The sequence below is a fragment of the Scyliorhinus torazame genome, chromosome 9, assembly GCF_047496885.1.
Source record: "Scyliorhinus torazame isolate Kashiwa2021f chromosome 9, sScyTor2.1, whole genome shotgun sequence".
NCBI classification, from domain to species: Eukaryota; Metazoa; Chordata; class Chondrichthyes; order Carcharhiniformes; family Scyliorhinidae; genus Scyliorhinus; species Scyliorhinus torazame.
This window is the reverse complement of record NC_092715.1, coordinates 148,941,748-148,963,008: the sequence shown is the minus strand read 5'-3', so window position 1 is coordinate 148,963,008 and position 21,261 is coordinate 148,941,748. Positions and strand designations below refer to the sequence as shown.

Sequence of the window (21,261 nt, the reverse complement as noted above, 5' to 3'; positions counted from 1 at the left end):
TGGCAAAAGATGCTATGGCAACACAGGGAAAAACTTTTCGCACAGCGAATGATTATGATCTGGAATGCATTGGCTGAGAGTGTAGGGGAGGCAGGTTCAATCAAAGCACTCAAGAGGGAGTTGGATCATTATCTGAAAAGAAGAAAGCTTGATGGGCTATGGGGAAAAGGAAGGGTGATGGGACTAGATGAATGACTCTTTCAGAGGGCAAGCACAGACATGATGGGCTGAATGGCCTCTCCGGTGCAGTAATCATTCTATAATTTAAATATCTATGAGTCAAATTGCAGAAGCAAATGTAAAAATTTGCTCCAGTCCAGGCCAAGATATTAATTGCATATCCATGGATGCAGCACCATTATTGTTTCAGCTCTATTGGAGAATTAGGCAGCAGTAACAAGAAACAATCAATACCTTTTCTGCTGTGCTCTACAATTTAATTTAAAGCACTCAAATTAAAGACTGCTGGTTTCAAAACCAGATGAGAGCTGGTATTAGTAAAATATAATTTTCACAGTAATTTATGAAACATTGTTGTGCACCTATACACCATGAAAAAGGTTCAATTTGATCTTTTTTCCTTAATTCATTTTCTATTAAATTCTATTCAAATTCTATTTCATGCTTGCAAAACAAATTTTTGATTTTCATCTTTAACTTGCACCATCTTATTTTATAATCAACAGTGGTTGACATGTAGTAAGGTATCAGCTTATGTACAGTTAATAGGTTTACAAATATTAAAATCACTGTGCAGTTAATAGTTTTATGTATGAGCATGTGGCATCAACACACATGCATGGAGCACCTGACCACTTCAATAGATACTGCAGGTGTCCCCTTCCTGAAAGTCTGTGGAACTGTCAGGAAAGCACAAAAGGTTGTTTAGGCATTTGATTCAACTTTTGACATTATGAAATATTGAATGGGTCGGGCTTTAGGATGTCCAGTCTGGTCTGGTACAACAGTAGCTGTGCAGATATGCCATCTCCAGTGATTAATAAATCAAGGGACAAACTCTTAAAGATCAAGCGATTTGGAACAAAAGTTATGAGTTGCTTCCCCCCCCCCCCCCCCCCCCACCCGCCCCCATATAAACCGATGTAGATAAACCTCATTATGATGGAGATCGTGCTCGCTCTTCCCAACTCACTTTCTTCCTCACAAAAAGAACCCCCAAACTTTGCAGACTACTTTTGCGATGAACACATAGGTCTGTCTATTCCAGGTAGTTCAGAAGCAGTGAGTCCAGAGCTGTAGTGGGTGTGTTTTTTTTTTAACAAAGCTGGGTCCTGTCTATCCTTCTCCCTCGCTGCTCTATTGCAGATAACTCTCACGCAGCAACTCCCTGAACTCCTGCCAATTGCAGCAACTCTGAGGTGATGTCAGTGAGCTGGACACAGAGCTCTGATTGGTTCCAGGCAGCGCAGCGGCTGCACAGGCGCGGGCTGCTGCTGCTGGGAGCGGTGGGAATGCGCTCTGTCTGACAGGCTCCAGCTGACAGACTCGAAAGGGTGTTGCTCAGAGGTGACAGCAGCGGAGCGAAACCCGGCTAACACAAGACCCAACTTGCTGCCCAATGCAGAGTTTCAGCCGTTAGCAAACAAACGGGAGAGATGGAAGAGTTTTTGCAGCACACCAAGTCCATTCTGGTAAGAGTATCCTCAGATTAGCAGAGTTTAAAAAAAATAGTAATGAGTTGGTTTAGTATAAAGTACTTACCCGATTTATACAATAAATATTTACTGTATTTTGGCCAACGTGGCCAAAATGCATCCTTTGTTAAGGATTGGGTGAGTTGCACTGTAGTTTATGATTTGCTTTTATACAACAGGCAAAAGTAAATTCAATCCTTTGTGCTTCCAATAGGCGGGCATTGCTGGCAGCAGACACTCGCCACTTTGTTATCACTGTATACAAACCAACACTTTTAATTCCACCTCACTATCACAAACATTTTAAAAACTCACTGATAGAAAGTGATGTTGCATCACTGGAATATGCAAACTTCTTTATTTTTATACGTCTGGTTGAATTTAGCAAAGTTTAGATACTTTTTTGGGTTATAGCATGTTTCATATAGAGAAAGGGATGGTATTAGAGCTCAATACACGTCGTCAGGTTAGCTATTAAGGGTCACGAAAGTCAAGCTTGTCTTTATTGTGAGGGAAAGAATTGGAAAAATCGGGACGGATGCATTGGGGTTGAACACAATGCACGCTCACTACGTATTGGTAGTGAATGAATCCTCTGCAGCCTTGGCGTGATGGCAACATCTATACCACTGCTGAACTCCCATAATATTTGTTGGTTGTTGACATGCAGGTTATTCACTGAAGTTGGGAAGCACTATGAGTTTTGGGACTCCAATTCTGCAGGTCCCTCCACCCCCACTTAAGTGGAAGCAAGTAGACAGTATTATTCTATTTTATTACTGTAATATAGCTTTTTATGATTTTGTATACTTGTATTTCTTGATAACTAATAATTTTTTTTGGAGTGACAAAAACCTATTAAAATTACAGATAGGTAGTTCCTTATTGTTGTTTATATTATCCTGTGAGATTTATTTGATTTTTTTTTAGGTGGGGGAAACCAGGAACTGTATCTGATAAAGAGTATTCCTCAAAATAGTGTGGGAAAAGTTTCAAATCCCAAGTTTCACTGTTTAAAAAATAACACAAATACATAAAATGTAAGGTACTGCTTGAGGGTCAGAAGTATCAGTTTTAAGTAAATTATTTTCTCTCTAAAGAAAATATTTGTACAGTTGATTGTACTTGTGAATTTGGAATCTGTCATTTTAATAATGTCAGCTTCTGCTACCAAGCATAATGCATAAAGAGCAAGTTTGTTTTTGAATGCAAGTCCTCATGCTGATAGTCAAATTAAAATATTTGGTGTTGACTTGGGCCCTGTATTTAAAGTTTGAAGACCAGCAACTTTTTGCCTGGATGTACTTTGAACCTCAGCAAGCAGTTGCCTTGCAATAATAAAAGTAGGTAAGTGTCACTGTTTGAAGTAAATATTGACAGAGACAATGTTGCATATAAAATAGGATTGAGCTGTGTGGTCTAAATTCAATATTGTTGTACTAATTGTCTAAGCATGAAACAAGCACAATGATATCTAATTCATAAGGGCACGGGCCAGTTGGCCTACTGGTTATGGCATATTATCAGGAATATTCTATGGCATTGTAGAATAGTACAGCACCAGAAGGAGGCCATTTGGCCCATTGAGTCTGCATCAACTCTTTCTAAGAGTGAGTCAGTTAGTTCCATTCCCGTGCTTTTTCCCAAACCTGATTCCAATATTGAAGTGACTCCCTTCTGCCCATTTCCAACCTGGATGGCTACATTTGCACGTTTTGACCAGTATTTCTGGGTTCTGAGTGGACTATCTTGCAGATCTTGAAGGAACCACTGGACAACGCACAAAAAGAGGTCCAAATTCCCCTGAAATGTCCTTTTTTGGAGTCAGAAAGAGGACTGCCTCCCCTGGCTCGACAAAACAAATTGCGGCTGCTGTTGGCTCACCTTTGTCCTCCATCCTGGACTTACCTGTAGAAATTGATATTGACCAAAATTGGTTGTGCCCTAACAGATGAGTGCCATTGAGAGTCTGGTTGGTTCTCACAGTTTGTCTGAATTACGATGAAAAAGTCCAAGGTGACGTTTAGTACAGACCTTGAACCTCTTTTCTGGTGCAGCATCTCTGTGGACCACTGAGATTGTGCTTGAATTCAGGCATTAATGAATTTAGTCACCAACGTGCCTGTACAAGCAGATCCAATAGTAACTTTTAGTAATTGATGGAAAGAAAGTTGTATGAGTGTGAGGAAACAGCAGGGGAATGGGCCCAATTGTGTTGTTCCTACACAGGCGTTTAGTGGCTGAATGGCCAACTTTTCTTGTTATCATTCTATCAAAAAAGTAATATTTAGTAATTAAAATATAAAGTGTAGAAATCTGTGCTTTTGTCCAGACTTGAAATAATTGTAAAGGCAGAAAATTATAGATTGGGGTTTTCAGATTTGAAATCACCTGCAATAATTATGAGCCAAGCATAAATGATTTAAAGATTGGTATGTAATTTTTAATTCTTTGTAAGTGCCCCTTTTGTTAACTGTAATTGTGTTTGGTCATTTTATTGTCATGATATGATTTCAATGAAAAGTTTGGATTTCGGCCTGATTAGTTCAGTTGGCTAAGAGCATAGTCCTTCTTAACAGTGATGGCACTGGGTCAATCCCCATACCAGCTGCAGTTGTTCTTGGGGCCTGCTTCTTCACCTTGTTACATTGTGATATTACGGCAGAGAGATGTGTGGAGAGCCATGATTAGCAACCTTTGGGCACTGTCTGTGTGGAGTTTGCATGTTGTCCTCGTGTCTGCATGGTTTTCCTTCGGGTCTGAGGTTTCTTCCCACAGTCCAAAGATTTGCAGGTTAGGTGGATTGGCCGTGCTAAAATTTCCCCTTAGTGTCCAGAGACGTGCAATTTAGTTGTGGGGTTACGGGGGTAGGGAGGGGTGGACTGGATAAGGGTAGAGGGCTCGTTCAAAGTGTCAGTGCAAACGCAAATGCTGAATGGCCTCCTTCTGCACCGTAGGGATTCTATTCTATGACAACAAGAATGCTACACAATGAGAGAGAGAAATTGTGTTTTTTGTCCAACCTTAGTATCTAAAAAAAGAAAACGGGTTTTACCCAAATAACAACCTTCATTCCAATGGGTAACACAACTTCAGAAGCGGATTGACCTGTGCCTTGCAAACAACTATTGTTTTTACATTTTGGATTGTCAGCACTTCTTGGGCTGGATTCTCCATTATTGGGACTATGTCCCCCACGCTGGCGTCAAAACGGTAAAGCTTTACCCCTGAAAATCCTGGATCAAAGGGACACAAATTCCCAGCCCTGCAGGGGGCTAGCAGGGACCCGGAGTGGATCTCGCTGCTTTTGCTGCAGATACGGGCCCCCACACGTCCAGGTCAGAGGCCACGCATGCGTGTCCATGGCAGACACAGACCGCGGAGCTAGACCCACAAAAGAGGGCCGCGCGCCCGACCCTCAAATCCCGCACAGACATTCCCTGGCCACCTATAAGGCCCCCCCCCAGCCTCCAATCGACCCGCCCCTGACCAGGGTGGGCGTGGACCTCGTCCGCAGCCGCATTGCGAGTATCCTGACTGGCGAGAGCACATTAGTTCCACGCCGTCGGGACTTCGGCCGGTCAGGGGTGGAGAATGTCGGAGCGGGCCCCTATCAATGGCCCCAGGTAGGTCCTTGGCGGCACGGCGTACTCCCCGAATATGCAGCTTTTCAGTGTCTGCCGAATCGGTGAACCGGCGCAGGTCCCGATTTCTTGCGGGAACATGTATTCTCCACCCCCGCGCCAGCCGCAATTTCGACATGAGGGTGCAGAGAATCCAGCCCTTGATTTTTCTTCTGATCTTTGGAATAATAATTTGTTGAAGGGCTCCTTTATACAATTTGGCAGGTATTTCTGGGAAAGTAGTTACAGTCTGCTAATATCAGACTAGTGTCCCCAGAGATCATGGTTGTTGATTGCCACAGTTGATGCATAATTGATACATTTAGAGCACTGATTATCAAAGCGGGGGTCGCGGTCTGCGGATGGGTTGAGGGATGGTGTAGAATGGGTCGCCAAAAGGTCACCAAAATTGATGCCCAGAGATCGCCTGACCATTTTGTTCCATTTTCTCTCCAGCTAAATTGTCACTGCAGTATAATGCATGACCACATGAGGCTAATGTAGAAGCCAGTGCCATAGACTTCCTTGCCTCTCTGGGCCACAGTATAATTGGGCAGTTTGCAATCAGTGACCTATAATTCCCTTTGGGTGGCATTTCCTGCTACTGTATTCAGCTTCGAGATCTGTATTATTTCTTGAGTTCAGTGTGTCACTAACAAACCCCATGCGTCCTTTTACATCCACTGAGTTAACCTGGACGTACAGCCTCCTTCATGTCTACAAGCCCCTAGTCCACTCCTTCCACTTCCGAGTTGTCTCTCCACTCTGGGGCTCTTGTCGTTCAAGGACGCTCCTTTTTTTTTCATCACCTACCCCACTGCTATCCACCCAATCTTCCCAGGTACTCGTCCCCAAGCATCCATCTCTGCCGTGTGGCTACATTCAGCTGGATTGGTTCCTGTACCGCAAAGACATTGGGCGCGATTCTCCACTCCCACGCCGGTTGGGAGAATCGCCTGGGCCGCCGAAATTTCCGGGGACGCCGGTCCGACGCCCTCCCGCGATTCTCCCAAGCGGCGGGAATAGGCCGGTCGAGTTTCGCGGGCCGCAGGCCGGAGAATCACCGGAGATACCCAAAATGGCGTATGGAACGGAATGTGACTGCACGTTTTGCATATTGGTTAGCTGAGTTGTGAGCAGCATTGTTTCGTTTTAGCATGCTTTCAGTCTGTTACATAATTACTGTAGCGCACAAAGGCTCCGTGAGGCGAATAGAGTGAAGTCGATGAGGCTTTATTAAGCGTGTCTGTTCCCCCGCAGCTCGATAGTAGAATGGCCTGCGGGGGAGGACTCCGGCTTCTTATACTCCGCCTTCAGGGCGGAGCTAGAGGTCAACGGCCAACCAGGACCCGGGATCTGTCAGCCAATGACATTAGGGCTTCCAGTCCCACATGACCCCCAATACATACTACCACAATTACCTGGGAAACAGTACTAACAGGCGTCCTGTAACATTCTGTCTGACCGTGTCTTTATTCCAGCAGTTAGGGCTCCTGTTTCTGAAGTGGAAGTTTTAAGTTTAATTTCCTATCCAAGGTCATGTTAGGTTTTGAGCAAGTGAACAAGACTTTGTTAAAACTATGTAATATTGAGCCTGTTAATCTTTCCAGCCCTTGCACGCAATTTTCCAAATGCTAATTTTGGGTGTGAGGATATAAAATAATCAGTTATTTTACAGCCTTCAGCAAGATGTCAGGATAGAACTGTCCTTTAAGATGAAACAGCAGCGGAATTTTCAATTTTTACATTTAATAATACAGAAGTGCCCACAATGAGTGCCAACAAAAGGTGACTATGGAGTATCTATTGTGAATGTGGCGTGGGTCGTGAGAGTCGGCCATTTTGTAAAAATGGGTTGTCAGGAAAAAAGTTTGAAAAACACTGATTTAGAGAGTGGCCAGTGGACAATTTCTTTACTTTTATAGTAGCCCCTGTTAGGTCCTGTGTTCTCAGCTAACCAAGAGTAAAACTCAGATGAACAGTGTTGTTAAAAAATGGTGTGGTTCCTTGTCTGATATAGATATCTGCATTGGTATCATGTTCAACTGGCAAACTGTGGTTATGTTGCTGCCTGCACTTTACTGTATTTTGCAATAACTCCATTCCAGAGATGTTTCTGCACATTAGTGTTTGAAATACAGAACACTAATTTTAGGCAGTTAGTTAATAATGGGCGTGATTTAATCAAAACGTTTCTAAGTGTGGTAGCGAGTGGGAACTGCTACGAGATTCCTGACGCTCAGCCCGATGAGACCGTCACTGCTATAAAATGTTAATAGGTCCCCTTAACGCGGCCCAAAGGGCTTCACGCTGCAAATGGTGGTTCTGCCGGCTGATTCACTGGGACCGCACTTGCCTGCACTCCGCGAACAAGGGGGAGCAGCACTTAAACTGATCCTGCTCAGTCAACACAACACAGCTCGCAACCATGCCACCGAGACCAGATTTGGGGATGCTGACTTGCGCAGATTATTAAACATGGTAGATGCCAGACGGTATACCATGTTCCCCCCAGGGTCTCAGAGGGTCAACCACAGAGCAGTCAGTGCTGCCTGGGAGGTGGTGGCAGCGGCCGTCAGCTTGGGGAATGTAATCAGGAGGACCAGTGCTGCAAGAGGATCAGTGACCCCCACTGGGCCGCACAGGTGAGTTTGCACCGGACCCGTGTCCCCCCACCCTACCCCACCACCCAACACGGGCCGTCTCATCACCCCACCTACCAAACACATCTCGGTGGGCAACGGAAGTAGTCAGGCTTCTGGTGAACACCACACAGTTGCTGATGTACATCAGGCGGAGGCAGGAATGCCCAGGCGTGTCAACAGTCGGAGTTCTGCTGGATCCCAGGACTCAGCTGGGTCCCAGTCAGATGTTGAGCCTCTGGACCATATTTACCTGGAACTGATGCTCACACTAGGATGCGGCCATGAGATTCAGAGGGACATGTCAGCGACCCTCCAGCACATTCATAGCCAATTGGAGGAGTCCCAGAGACTATGGATGCATGTGATTGCACTGGCAATGCGTGGCACCGATACCAACACTGCTTTGGTGGGGACCGCAGTGGAGATCCTGGTGTATGACATCGGCAGCTTTAGTGGGGGTGTCCAAGGCATGGCTCAGTCAGTGACAGCCATGGCTGAGCACCTTGAAAATGTGTCCCTGTCACTGGGTGATGTGACCTAGTACCAGGTGGGCCTTGATGCCTTGCTGCGGGCCAAGTCCCAGTCTCAGGTGGGCATTGCTGGGGCCCTCCAGAAAACATCCTGGTCGCGAGGGGCGGCCTCCCAGTCTCACCTGGGCATAGCCAGGCATTGCGGGACATGTCCCATTCTCAAGTGGACATAATTGAGGCTCTGCAGAGCATGATCCAGTCACTGAGGAGCATCGCTGAGTGCCTTGATACGTGCCGCATACATTGGCGAGCTGCCAGGGCTGACAGAGCCAGATGATGCGGGGACAGCCGGTGCTCGATCCAGCTGCCCGTCCGTCACAAGGTGCACCCCGGGGCCTGTGGGCACTGACCTGGAGGAGGGGACTCTGTGTGCCAACCAGGAGGCAACCTACGGAGTGGTTATGGCAGCCAACTGCTCTCCTGAGACCCACCCCCTTTCAACACCGCATCTTGGAGTCAGCAGCTGGAATACGACTGCACGGCGAGGCACATGCCGCCGGCAAATGCGCTGGGGTCCTTCAGCCCCAGAGCCCCCAGAGGATGCCCACCAGTGGCCATGGCTCAGTTGGTAGTAGAATATATTTTTCTGTTGAACAGCATTTCAAACATTTCCAATTGTTGGTCTACATTGTTTTTTGTTGACCAATATTGTTGCCCTTTTTATTTTTTCAAGTCCTATTCTTAATTCCTTAAAATCAGCTTTTCTGCAATCTGTTGACCTGCCTTTCAATATACTTATGTCCTTCTTTAGTATCACTTCAAGGCATTGTATTTGGGTCACTGTTGCCTACATGTTCCCTTACTTGTACCTCGTATCTGCTCCGGTTCATTCCCCGTTACTTGATCCAATAGTGAACTTTCCCTTGATGGAATGTTTACATATTGGGTTAGGAAGGCATCCTGTACACTTAATGGGAACTGAATTCCTTCCCCTTTACCTACCTCCTATCCAATTAATATCAGAGCAGTTGAAATCCCCCAGGATGATTATTCTGTTTTTACTCAATTCTCTAATTTGTCTGCATATTAATTTCTCAACCTCCCTTCCACTCTTTGGTTCATGGACTTTTGGTGTGCTTGATCTTTTATTATTTTTCATCTCCATTAATGCAGATTTGTCTTGCTGATAACTGCGTCCTTTATCATTTATTGCCAATCTGTGATCCTTCATAAGTGCAACTTCTCCACCTCCCTTTTTTCCTTTCTATCTTTTCTAAGTATGCTAGACTTTGCAATGTTTAATTCCCAGTCTTGTTTTGTCTGTAGCCACCTCTCAATAATCCCTACGATGGTTCCTCCCAATGCATGATAGCCTCCTGTTTTTTAAAAATTGTTTTTATTAAGTTTATAACATTTTATACAAAATTACCAAACACACAAACATATATACTTTTAAAAGAAAACAAGAGCGACTGAAAGAAAGACAGGAGACACAGCCCACACCTGTCATGCCTCCCCAACTCCCCCTAATGGCTAACAGTGACCAACTCTCTGAAATACAATATGATTGGCTGCCATCTCTGATAGAACCCTTCAGTCGACCCCTTCATGGTGTATTTGACCTTCTCCAGGTGCATAGACTCCATCAAATCCCCCAGCCATGATGAGGCACCCGGTGGCATTGCCGGCTCCAATGCAACAGAATCCTCCTGTGCGCCACCAATGAGGTGAATGCCAAAACATCTGCCACCTCATCACACCAGTCTGCAGCTCCAGTACATCTGAAACCCCCAAAATAGCTGCCAGGGGGGCAGAGTTCTAGCTCCATATTCAGGATAGCTGACATAGTATCAAAAAAGACTTCTGGAAACCAACTTAGAACTTAAGCTTAGAACAGGACATGGGCTCCTTTGAACAGCGCTCGCACCTATTCTCCACCCTCTACTCCTTCACCAGGTGCGCCCGAAAAACCACCTTTAACTGGATAAAGTTCAGTCACGCACACAAAGACATAGCATTCACCTTCCGCAGTGCCTCACTCCACACCCTCTCCTCCAGTAGTGGCCCCAGTTCCTCCACCCATTTCGCCTACACCCCTTCCACTGAAATCAACTCTTCCCCTGTTATCCACATATACATACTGGACATACTGCCCTCCTCCAACCTGCACAGGAGAGAATCCGCTCCAATAAGGAAGATGGCTGCACCACTGGAAAAGTCGGAAAAATCTTTAAACAAAACTCAGCACCTGGAGGTATTTAAACCTGTCCAAGTCCACCAGCCCAAATGTCTCCTTCAGCTCCTCCAAACTGGCAAACCGCCCCTCCAAAAATAAATCCCTATTCTCTCCAACACTCTCTCCCTCCATGCAAAAAATGAGGCGTCCAGCCTTGCTGACTCAAACAGATGGATAGCACAAATGGGAGCCAGCCTTGAAGCTGTCCCCAACTTAAAATGCTGGTGGAGTTGCCTCCATATTTTGGTTCCACGCCCACTGGATTGTTGAGTACTTTGCCGCCATCAACAGAAGCAGTGCCATTGCCAGTGCCCTCAAACCTGTCCCGCTACGTGAACCCAGAGAGCCCCCGGGTCCCCACGCCACCCCAGCACCCTTTCCGCATTAGCTGCTCAATAATAATACACCAAATTTGGCAATTCTAAGCCCCCTTCCTGTCTCTCCCTCTGAAGCCACACCCCTCCAAATCCTCGGGGCCTTACCCGCCCAAATAAAACTGGAAATAAGTCGTTCGATCTTTCGGAAAAACGATTTTGGTAGAAAAACTGTGAGACACTGTAATAAAAATAAAACTCCCGGCAAGATGTTCATCTCAACTGTTTGGCCATGGCCCACCAACACTAGTGGGAGACTATCACACCTCTGTAAATATGCCTTAATTCTACCCAACAGGCTAGTACAATTCAACCTCTGAAGTTGCCCCCAATCCCCCGCCACCTGGACCCCTATATACCAAAAGCAAGACCACGCTAACCGAAATGGCCTCCTATCTGGCTCCCGCCCTGAAGCACCCGCCACAAAATATTCACTCTTTCCTATGTTCAACTTAACCTGAGAAGGCATTGAAACACTGCAAAACACCCATAATGTTCCCCATCGACGACCCCGGGTCCCCAATGTACAGCAATAGACCATCAGCGTATAAGGACACCTGGTGCTCCATTCCACCTCTAACAATCCCACTCCACTCATTAGAGACCCTCAACACAGTGCTTCAATGCCTTCATTGCCCTCAACGCAGCGGCTCAATTGCCAACATAAACAACAAGAGAGACGTCAAACACCAGTGCCTCGAAAGGGCTCAGAGGTCATAGTATTGGTACAAACACCAGTGAATGCAAACAGCAACCACACCCATGACACCACCCAGGACCTCCTGTTTATTACAGGCACTGTGTGCATTGTTGTATAGATATTTTAACCCAATATATTTTTGAAATACTTTATTCAACAAATTTTCAACATTTTGACAATACAAAAACAATTCCAAACAAACAACACCCCAAACTCCTGAAAGTGCATGATGAACAAACCCCAACAACCGTGGAACCCCTCCTTCACCCCCCTCAGCACAAACGTCAGCTTTTCCAGGGTCAAAAACTCCAGCAGGTTCCACCACCACGCAGAGGCACAGGGTGGAGAAGCTGACCTACACCCCAACAAGACTTGCCCACGGGCGATCAGTGAAGCAAAGGCTAAGACATCTGCACCTGCCTGCAGCTCGGGCCAGTCCAATACCCTGATATGGCTTCCAGGGGACCGAACTCCACATCCACATGTAAGACCCCACGATTGTACTAAATACCGTCGTCCAAAATCTTTCCAGCTTCGGGCAGGACCAAAACATATGGACATGGTTGCCACATCGCTCACAGACATCCTCTACCCCCTCAAACAGCCGGCTCTCGCCTCCTCCAGAATTCTCCCTTAAATCGCCAAGATAACCCCACGCCGCTTGACAGCACCACCTCCTGAAATGGGGAGGCTGGCGCTATCCGGGACGTCAAGAAAACCCTCCTCACAAAGACCTGCATATGCCTAACCCCCCCCCGCCCCTTCCCCTCCGCGCCAGCCCACACCTCTCTCCCAGCTCTTCTAAACTTGAAAATCGCCCCAATAGGAACAAATCCTTAATTTTCTTGTTCCCCTCTCATCCCTTCCCCGAAACCTTGCATCCATCTTCCCCAGCTCGAACCCATGATTCTCTCTAATCGGCATTCCCTCTGACCCAGCTCCCAGCTTAAAGTGCTGTCTAAACTGCCTCCAAATCTTCAACATGGCCACCACCATCGGACTTACCAAATACTTTCATGGGTCCATCGGGAGTGGCACTGTTGCCAGTGCCCGCAACCCCGACTCCAAAAAGAGTTAACACACTTTTATAATAGGGGTTCTTCGCGCTTTAATTAACCATCCTTTCAGACTCCTGTTCTATAACTCTCTTTCTTCCCTTGCCATCAACGTTCTCCCTGAGTTTATTCTTTCCTAGGCTCTCCTGCCTTGCTTTGTTTACATTCAGGCTATTTCCATTTCTTGTAGATCTCTTCAATCAATTTAAAGCCTGTCACCTCAGTATTCCCCCTTTCCATCGCTTCTCGGCCTTTTGGCTAAGATGAGCGTGAGGTCAGATGTAATGCCTGGATCTGATATGTCTCTCTCGTGGGGACCATGAATTAGATTCCAATTGAATTGGTTTTTGGAGCAGACAAGGAGCTGGATTAGGGGTTTGCCCCTGTCCACACTCTGAGCTCTGGCTTTGTAATTCTGATAAAGTAATTTTAAAAAAGTATTCCCCCTTTCCATTAGAACATGGGTTCCGCCCTAGTTCCAATCCCATCGGCACAGCTCTTTTCTGTCTCAGCACTGGTGTCAATATCCCCTGGAAAGTAACCCTTCTTTCCCAACACTTATGTCTGCTCCTATGCCAAATTGCACATGGCTCAGGAGATAATCAGTGATTATTATCCTTCAAGTCCTGCTTTTTAGTTTAGAGCCTAATTCCTGATACTCCGTCAACAGAACACCTTCCCTGTTTCTTCCAATATTAACCAAGACAACTGGACTTTCTCCTGCCCTTTCAAATTCCATTCCAGCTGCCATGAGATTTAAAAAAATTGTTTTAAAATAAATTTAAAGTGCCCAATTCTTTTTTGCCAATTAAGGGGTAATTTAGCGTGGCCAATCCACCTGCCCTGTACATCTTTGGGTTGTGGGGGTGAGACCCACACAGACACAGGGAGAATGTGCAAACTCCACGGACAGTGACCTGGGGCCCCGATCGAACCCAGGTCCTCAGCGGCGTAAGGCAGCAGTGCTAACCACTGTGGCACCATGCCGCCCTCAACCGCCGTGTGATAACTTTTACCCTGTCATTGTGCAGACAACACACTTTTGGGATATTCATTATTGGCTGCACCTGTTTTTATCCTCTTAATTATGGAGAGTACTATTACCATTCTGACCTCCTGTTTGGGCCCCATCCATCCCCGCCTTCTGAGTCTTGTGATTCAGCCTGATTTGTGGCTGCCTTCCCTGCAGTCGTTCTCTATGTTCTCACAGGTAATGTACTCCCTATCAGTCACACCTTCCCTTTCCTGAATTTGTTTTCCTCTGGTGTAAGACTATATTCTGGATAAAACTGTCCAGAAAATGCTCCCCCTTCCTTTATGTTTTGCAGTCCCTCCAACTTGCATTTTGAGCGTTTGGTGCCCAGTGAAGCAGTTGAGGCTCCTTCTTTAAACGTTTTTAAGAAAAGATAGATACCTTTCTAAAGAATAAAGGGATTCGGGGATATGGTGTACGGGCCGGAGAGTGGAGCTGAGTCCACAAAGATCAGCCATGATCTCATTGAATGGCGGAGCAGGCTCGAGGGGCCAGGTGGCCTACTCCTGTTCCTAGTTCTTATGTTCTTATGTTCATTCCAGGATCTCGAGATTTTGAGATGGAGGCATCTTCTGCAGACCTGTTTGCTTAGGGCGTTCTCACCATCCAAAACTCCCATATTCTGCAATGCAGATGCACAATCTGTTCTGTCATCTCATTGACTCGCCTTATTTTATTTATTTAACAAATTAAAACCTTTATTCAATTAATAATAGTATAACTCGTTTTACCACTTAAGCCATTAATTTAATACAGTACTTATACTTTCCTGGTTCTAGTTTAAACTACTGCTCTAGTTTAGAGAAAAGAAAAAAAACCTTAAAACTCACCAATTAATCATCCACTTACAGAACAGCACCAAACCCCACACTGCGCGTAATTCCCTTACTTGCCAAATTCCCCGAGTTAAATGAGTATTCTGTCAAAGTTCTGTTGAGCTGGCTTTGTGCTGTTTACTTATTTGAGCAATCTTGGGATTCTGCTTGTCCATCTCTTTTGATTTCTGTTGCTACTTTTAGATCAATGTGCAGCTGAAACTGCTGTTCATCAATGCCACAAATATAATAGATTTGTGACACCAAGCGAACATAATATTTGCAAGTGTTCCTAACTGAAATCATTCTCACTTGAGCCTCCATCCTTGACCTTCATTTCATTTTCTTCTCGATTTCACGTACCTCAGTCTCCTTCATTTTTCTTCAAGCTCCCTCATTTCCAGCAACCTCTTTCCTGTTCAAGCTCCCACACCGATCCTAATTCCCCAATTTCCACTGATCCGCCAACCCTCAGCCCGCCGTCACTTCCTTACCCCAAACCTTAGCTCCTGATCATTCACTATTTCCTCCATCTTGAGCCTTATTCCCTTCCTGCCAGTCCCTGATTATCCTTCAAAGAGCCCCATACCTTACACTGTTCCCTCTCTCTATCCCCGATGAATTCATCATCACTGCCAGGTTTTGCTACTTGGTGATCTCCTTGGTAGCCTTCGATCATCTACTTCCTCTCATTCTCCAAAAGACCTCTAGCTTATCTAAAATTCTGCTCATATCCTAACCTGCCAAAGCCTTTGAAAATAAAGGCTTGATTATAAATTGCCTTTCACCAACTCAGGATATTGCAAAGTGCTTTCCAGCTAATTAAATACCTTTGAAGTGGACTGTTGTAATGTAGGAAACGTGGCAGTCAATTAATGCATGGAAACTCCCACAAATTGCAATGTGATGATAATCAGACAATCAGGTTTTAGTGATATTGATTGAAGGATATATATTAGCTCGGATGTTGGGACAAATCACTTCAAAACAGTGCCATGGGATCTTTTATATTCACTTGAGAGCACAGAAGACATCTCAGTCCAATATCTCATCTGGATGTCAGTCCTTCTATAGCCGCAGACCTCTCATAGTCCTACATTTAAGTCATGGGAGTGAAACGTGAACCACCAACCTTCCTCAACCAAAGAAAACATCATATGGAGATGCCGCCGTTGGACTGGGGTGGGCACAGTAAGAAGTCTTTCAACACCAGGTTAAAGTCCAATAGGTTTGTTTCGAATCACTAGCTTTCAGAGCACAGCTCCTTCATAGAATTTACAGTGCAGAAGGAGGCCATTTGGCTCATCGAGTCTGCACCGGCCCTTGGAAAGAACCCGGTAACCCAGTAACCCCACCAAACCTTTGTGGTGATCTGTATATTAAGCAAGGGGTCAATGTAGATGCAATACCACTGAGCAATCAGTAGAGGGAGCACGGGAGGTATGAAAACACACGAACAGGAAGTCAGCACACACTTCACAGGAACGGGAGCTGATAGCAAAACACAGACAGGCAGCTCAAATGTAACTTAAAGTTAAGCACTGAAGAGAAAACAAACTCATAATAAAGCATCTACTTAAACTTCAAGACTATGAGTGTTATTAAGACACAAGGAACAACACATGGTACCAGGGCCGGTTTCAGAAAGCTTATGATAAGATTACACAGGCTGTAGACACAGAAAGAACAAAATGGCAAGAAAGACGTTGGAAGACTTAGCTGATTTACTGCAATTTGGACCTCCACCACAACTGGAAACAACCGGTAATTTAAGTAATTACTGGAAAAGATTTAAACAAATGTTCGATTATATATATCATAGCTAATGATTTAAAAGCAGCCTCAGAAGAAATGAAAATAGCTCTGCTCATCGCAGGACATGAAGCTAGAGACATATATAATTGCTTTAAATACTTGAAAGGTGAAGACAGCACCAAATTAGAAGTAATACAAAAAACATTTGAAGAGCACTGTATAGAATTTGAACAGTACTGTATGCTCAGAGACCAAATTGCACAGAGAATGAGTGATGCAAAACTCAAACAATCACTACCAGAACAGAAAGGGTTCAGTCTACAAATCGCGAGTGAAAAGTCCAGATCGAGAGGAAAAAGTAACTTTAATGTCTTACAAAGCAAGAACGCTGAAGTCTACTCCAAAATGGCGTCTGAGCACATTTTACAATCTCCGTGGAACAAAAGACCAAAATCTGCGTCTACGCATGCGCAGGAAACAGTGCTAAGAAAAGATCTCAACATTCGAAGATGGGTCTGCGCATGCGCAAGCCGCAGCATGTGCAGTGTACAAAAACCCGCAGAGTAAAGGAATATTGATGTGTGCAGGCGCAATCGAGCCCCACGCATGACATCTCGAACGTCATGACGTCAGAGGACCCTGACCACGCCCACTTAAAAGGGAAATGCTGAAAATTGAAAACAAGAAATTTAAAGCTGCAAAACCGACTTTTCTTACCTCAAAAGACAGAACAATGCCTGAACGGTTACCAGCAGTGGAAGATAAATTTCACAACACCCAGGAACAAGCAGTCTGCACCACCCAAAGTTAAGAGAACAATAAAAACACATCCGAAACAAAAAAGGATGATTTGTTTTTCGTACAATACTACCCAGACATGGCTGAGTTATTCGGATATGCTGATCACAGCATCAGCAACACGGTTGCAAAGCTCAACACGACTCTACTAATGGTAGATGAATCCAATACCATGATGCCATGGCAGATCGTCGAGACATTGGATGACAGCAATATCCAAGAAGAAGACGACGCCACACAAAGAGCACAGAACGACTCCGTTGATAGAGCACAGAAAGACTCCACAGAGGGAGCGACGCAAGCCTCCACGGACAGCTCGTTGACAGACTCCAAAATGGAAGCAAACAAAAACTCCATTGCGAACGCCATGCATGACCAAGACCAGGAAGGTCAATCCACTGTATCTGAGCAACCACAAGCAGACTATGAAAGTCTGCCAAGCTCACATAATCAAGAAGAAGACAATGTAAGTCTACCCACTGCATGCGAAAACAGTGACAATATGATCACACTTGACATACAGGAGGTGCAGGATCACAGCGAGACTGACAGATCTCAGCTCGTCTGTACAGAAGCACAGAGTAGGGCTACTCATGAGCCAAAGAGACCACGTCAATAGAAATCTTGACCACGACCCACACCAAAATGAAATTGTGAAGCAGCACCAAGACCAACAAGAAAATGAAATCGGGAAGATTTTGACTCCAGAAGAGGACCACCAACAAAGCAAAGAAGAGGAATCAAATCCACCACAAATGACTGATGCCACCAACATCAATGCAAAATCAGACCATTCTCGAGATGAAATGCTCAAGGTAACAGATACCACAAAGGACACTCGCACCAATTAAGCAAATTATCTACACGGAACACACATTGAGCGCAACAAGAAAAACAAAAACCACAAGAAGCACTGCAAAAACAAGAACAACAACAGCAACAACAAAAACTGCAAGCACAACAACAACAACTACAAAAACAACAACAAAAAACAACAAGAAGCATAACAAAGACAACAAGCACAACAAGAACAATGACAAAAACAACAGAAACAACAAGCACAACAAGAAAAATGACAAGAACAACGACAAAAACAACAAAAACAGAAACAACAAGAAGGACAACGAAAACAACAAAGACAGATACGACAGAAACAACAACAATGAAACAACAACCTGTACAAAATGGTACAACACTGCACATGAAAGACAATGCCACAGCACACTGCAAAACAATGACAAGACTACAAACATGCCATGGCATGACAACGAATCGCACAATTTCACATCTGCTCCAGAACAAGCAAGCACACCAGCTTTCAAGGCAGATGACGCACTAAATCGATACCACAAGCACAGAAAAAAAGCCCATGTCAGTCAACATCAGTGGTTCGACCATTCAAACATCTCGGGATGACTTGTTGGTTACTTAAAAAACAAGAACACCGGCAACATTCAGAACGGAGTTGCAATATCAATGTCACCATGTCAACAACGAAAAAGAAAAAACTCAACAAACAAATTCATCAAGTTTGGACTCATAAATGTTTTTATTAAGATTGGACTCTTAAATATTAATTGGCTTTGTAAAATATCCAATATCATCATTACTTGTACAGATATACATATCATAAGTAATCTAACTGTTTTGTACAATTTTCTTTAACACTGTACAGAAAATATGTAAAGAAAAAAGGGGGGATGTGGTGATCTGTATATCTGTGTATATTAAGCAAGGGGTCAATGTAGATGCAATACCACAGAGCAATCACTAGAGGGAGCACGGGAGGTATAAAAACACATGAACAGGAAGTCAGCACACGCTTCACAGGAACGGGAGCTGGTAGCAAGACACAGACAGGCAGCTCAAATGTGACTTAAAGTTAAACACTGAAGAGAAAACAAACTCACAATAAAGCATCTACTTAAACTTCAAGACTACGAGTGTTATTAAGACACAAGGAACAACACAACTTTTTTGGACGCTAAGGGCAATTTAGCATGGTCAATCCACCTAACCTGCACATCTTTGGACTGTGGGAGGAAACCGGAGCACCCGGAGGAAAGCCACGCAGACATGGGGAGAACGTGCAGACTCCGCACAGACAGTGACCCAAGCCAGGAATCAAACCTGGGACCCTGGAGCTGTGAAGCAACTGTGCTAACCACTGTGCCACCGTGCTTGATCAGGTGACGTCAACCTTATATCCAATCTGTCCAGGCCTGTCAGAATTTCCTATGTTTCGATTACATCCCCTTTCATTCTCCTAAACTTCAGTGGATACAGACCAAGCCAACCCAATCTCTCCTCATTTGGCAATGCGACCATCCCAGGATGGGAACCTTTGCTGCACTCACTCTGTGGCAAGTCCATCCTTTCTTGGGTAAGGAGATCAAAACTGCACATGATCTCCAGGTGTGGTCTCATCAAGGCCCTGTACAGCTGCAGTAAGACACACTTTCCCACGGACTCAAATCCTCTCGCAATGACGGCCAACATACCATGTGCCATCTTAGCTGCTTGCTATACCTGCATGCTTGCTTTCAGTTACTTGTGCACAAGGACACCCATATCCCTTTGTACATCATTTCCCAATCTATCACCATTTAGATAATACTCTGCCATTCTGTTTTTCCTACCAAAGTGAATAACTTCACAATTATCCAGGATATACTGCATCTGCCATGTGTTTGTCCATTCACTATATTGTCTAAATCAATTTGCAACCTCTTTACATCCTCATTACTACTCATATTTCCACCTAGTTTTGTGTCATCAGCAAACTTGGAAATATTACATTTAGTTCCCTCATCCAAATCATTGATACATATTGTGAATAGCTAGGGCCCAAGCACTGATCCCTGGGGTGGCCCCCTTTTCACTGCCTGCCACTCAGAAAAAAAGCCAATTCAGCACTGGTTAGCACTGCTCCCTCACAGGGCCAGGGACCCGGGTTCAACTCTGACATGGGTGACTGTCTGTATGGAGTCTGCATGTTCTCCTTGTGTTTGCTTGGGTCTCTTCCGGGTGGTCCCGTTTCCAAAGATATGGAAGTTAGGTGGACTGGCCATTCTAAATTGCCCCTTAGTGTCCAAAGATGTGCAGGTTCGGTGAATTGGCCATGCTAAATTGCCCCTTAGAGTCCAAAGGTTAGATAGGGTTACAGGGTAGGGTGGAGGGGTGGTCTTGGGTGGAGTGCTCTTTCAGAGGGTCAATACAGACTTGATGGGCTGAATGACCTCCTTCTGCACTGTCGGGATTCTGTGTATTATATTTCTACTCTCAGTGCAAATGGGTTCAGCACTTTATGCCCATGCTGATATTTTGATAGAGCTATCTAATTAATCTCACTCCCTCACTCTATCTCCATAGCCGTACTTCTTTTCAAATATTTAATTTGAATATTTTGTTTCAATTCTAACGTTCGTGTGCAATCACCTTGTTAATTTTTTTGTGCCCTCACTGTCTGACTTTCTGGAGGCTAGATTCTGAGTTAATAAATTCTTATTAATCTGTTGGCTATCATCCATTGTTTTCATAGTCTCATGTGGGACTCTTTTGCTTCAGTCTGCCTTCATTTACCCACTAACTTATCATCCTGTATAAATGTGTTGTGATGGCTCTCTGTTCCTCACTAGTCTCATGGTTTCTGCTCAATTAGGATGCAGCCTTTCTTTTCCCAACCATTTCCTTTTATTCAGAATACAGTCCAATTACTTACAAAAATGGTGTCCTTATTAGAGTATTTTTTCACATTCTCTCACTTCTCAGTGAATTAATCTCAGTTGTCAAACCCAGAAATACATCTTTCACATCTCACATTGGTAAATTGTAATATTATCCTTCATTTTCTCTATGATTCTTCCCATTATTGTTCACCCCTGTGCAGACTTCCAACAATACTGGTTATGCTTCATTATAACTGACTCCTGACTCTGCTCTTATTTCTTCCAGTAATTTTTCTCAATGCGCAAATCCCCAATTTGCGAATTTACCAACCTGTTATCCTTTTATTCTTGACACACATGTCAATCCACTTTCCTTGGCAAAGAATCCTCAACAGCTACCAACTCCCTTTGCCTTCCAATCTGAAGCCTTCCTT

At 44.6% G+C, this 21,261-nt stretch overlaps 1 protein-coding gene across 5 annotated transcripts in view; it reads left to right on the top strand.

Moving 5' to 3' along the window:
• Positions 1 to 1,475: 1,475 nt before the first annotated feature.
• LOC140429519 (protein prune homolog 2-like) overlaps positions 1,476 to 21,261 on the top strand; it is a 725,367-nt gene continuing 705,581 nt past the window's right edge. For 3 of the 5 annotated variants that reach the window (XM_072516619.1, XM_072516617.1, XM_072516616.1), the window contains exon 1: positions 1,476 to 1,652. In XM_072516619.1, the coding sequence (XP_072372720.1) occupies positions 1,617 to 1,652 (36 nt within the window). In that variant the 5' untranslated portion in view covers positions 1,476 to 1,616. The remainder of the gene's footprint in view (positions 1,653 to 21,261) is intronic. The other 2 variants (XM_072516620.1, XM_072516618.1) reach the window with 1 other exon arrangement.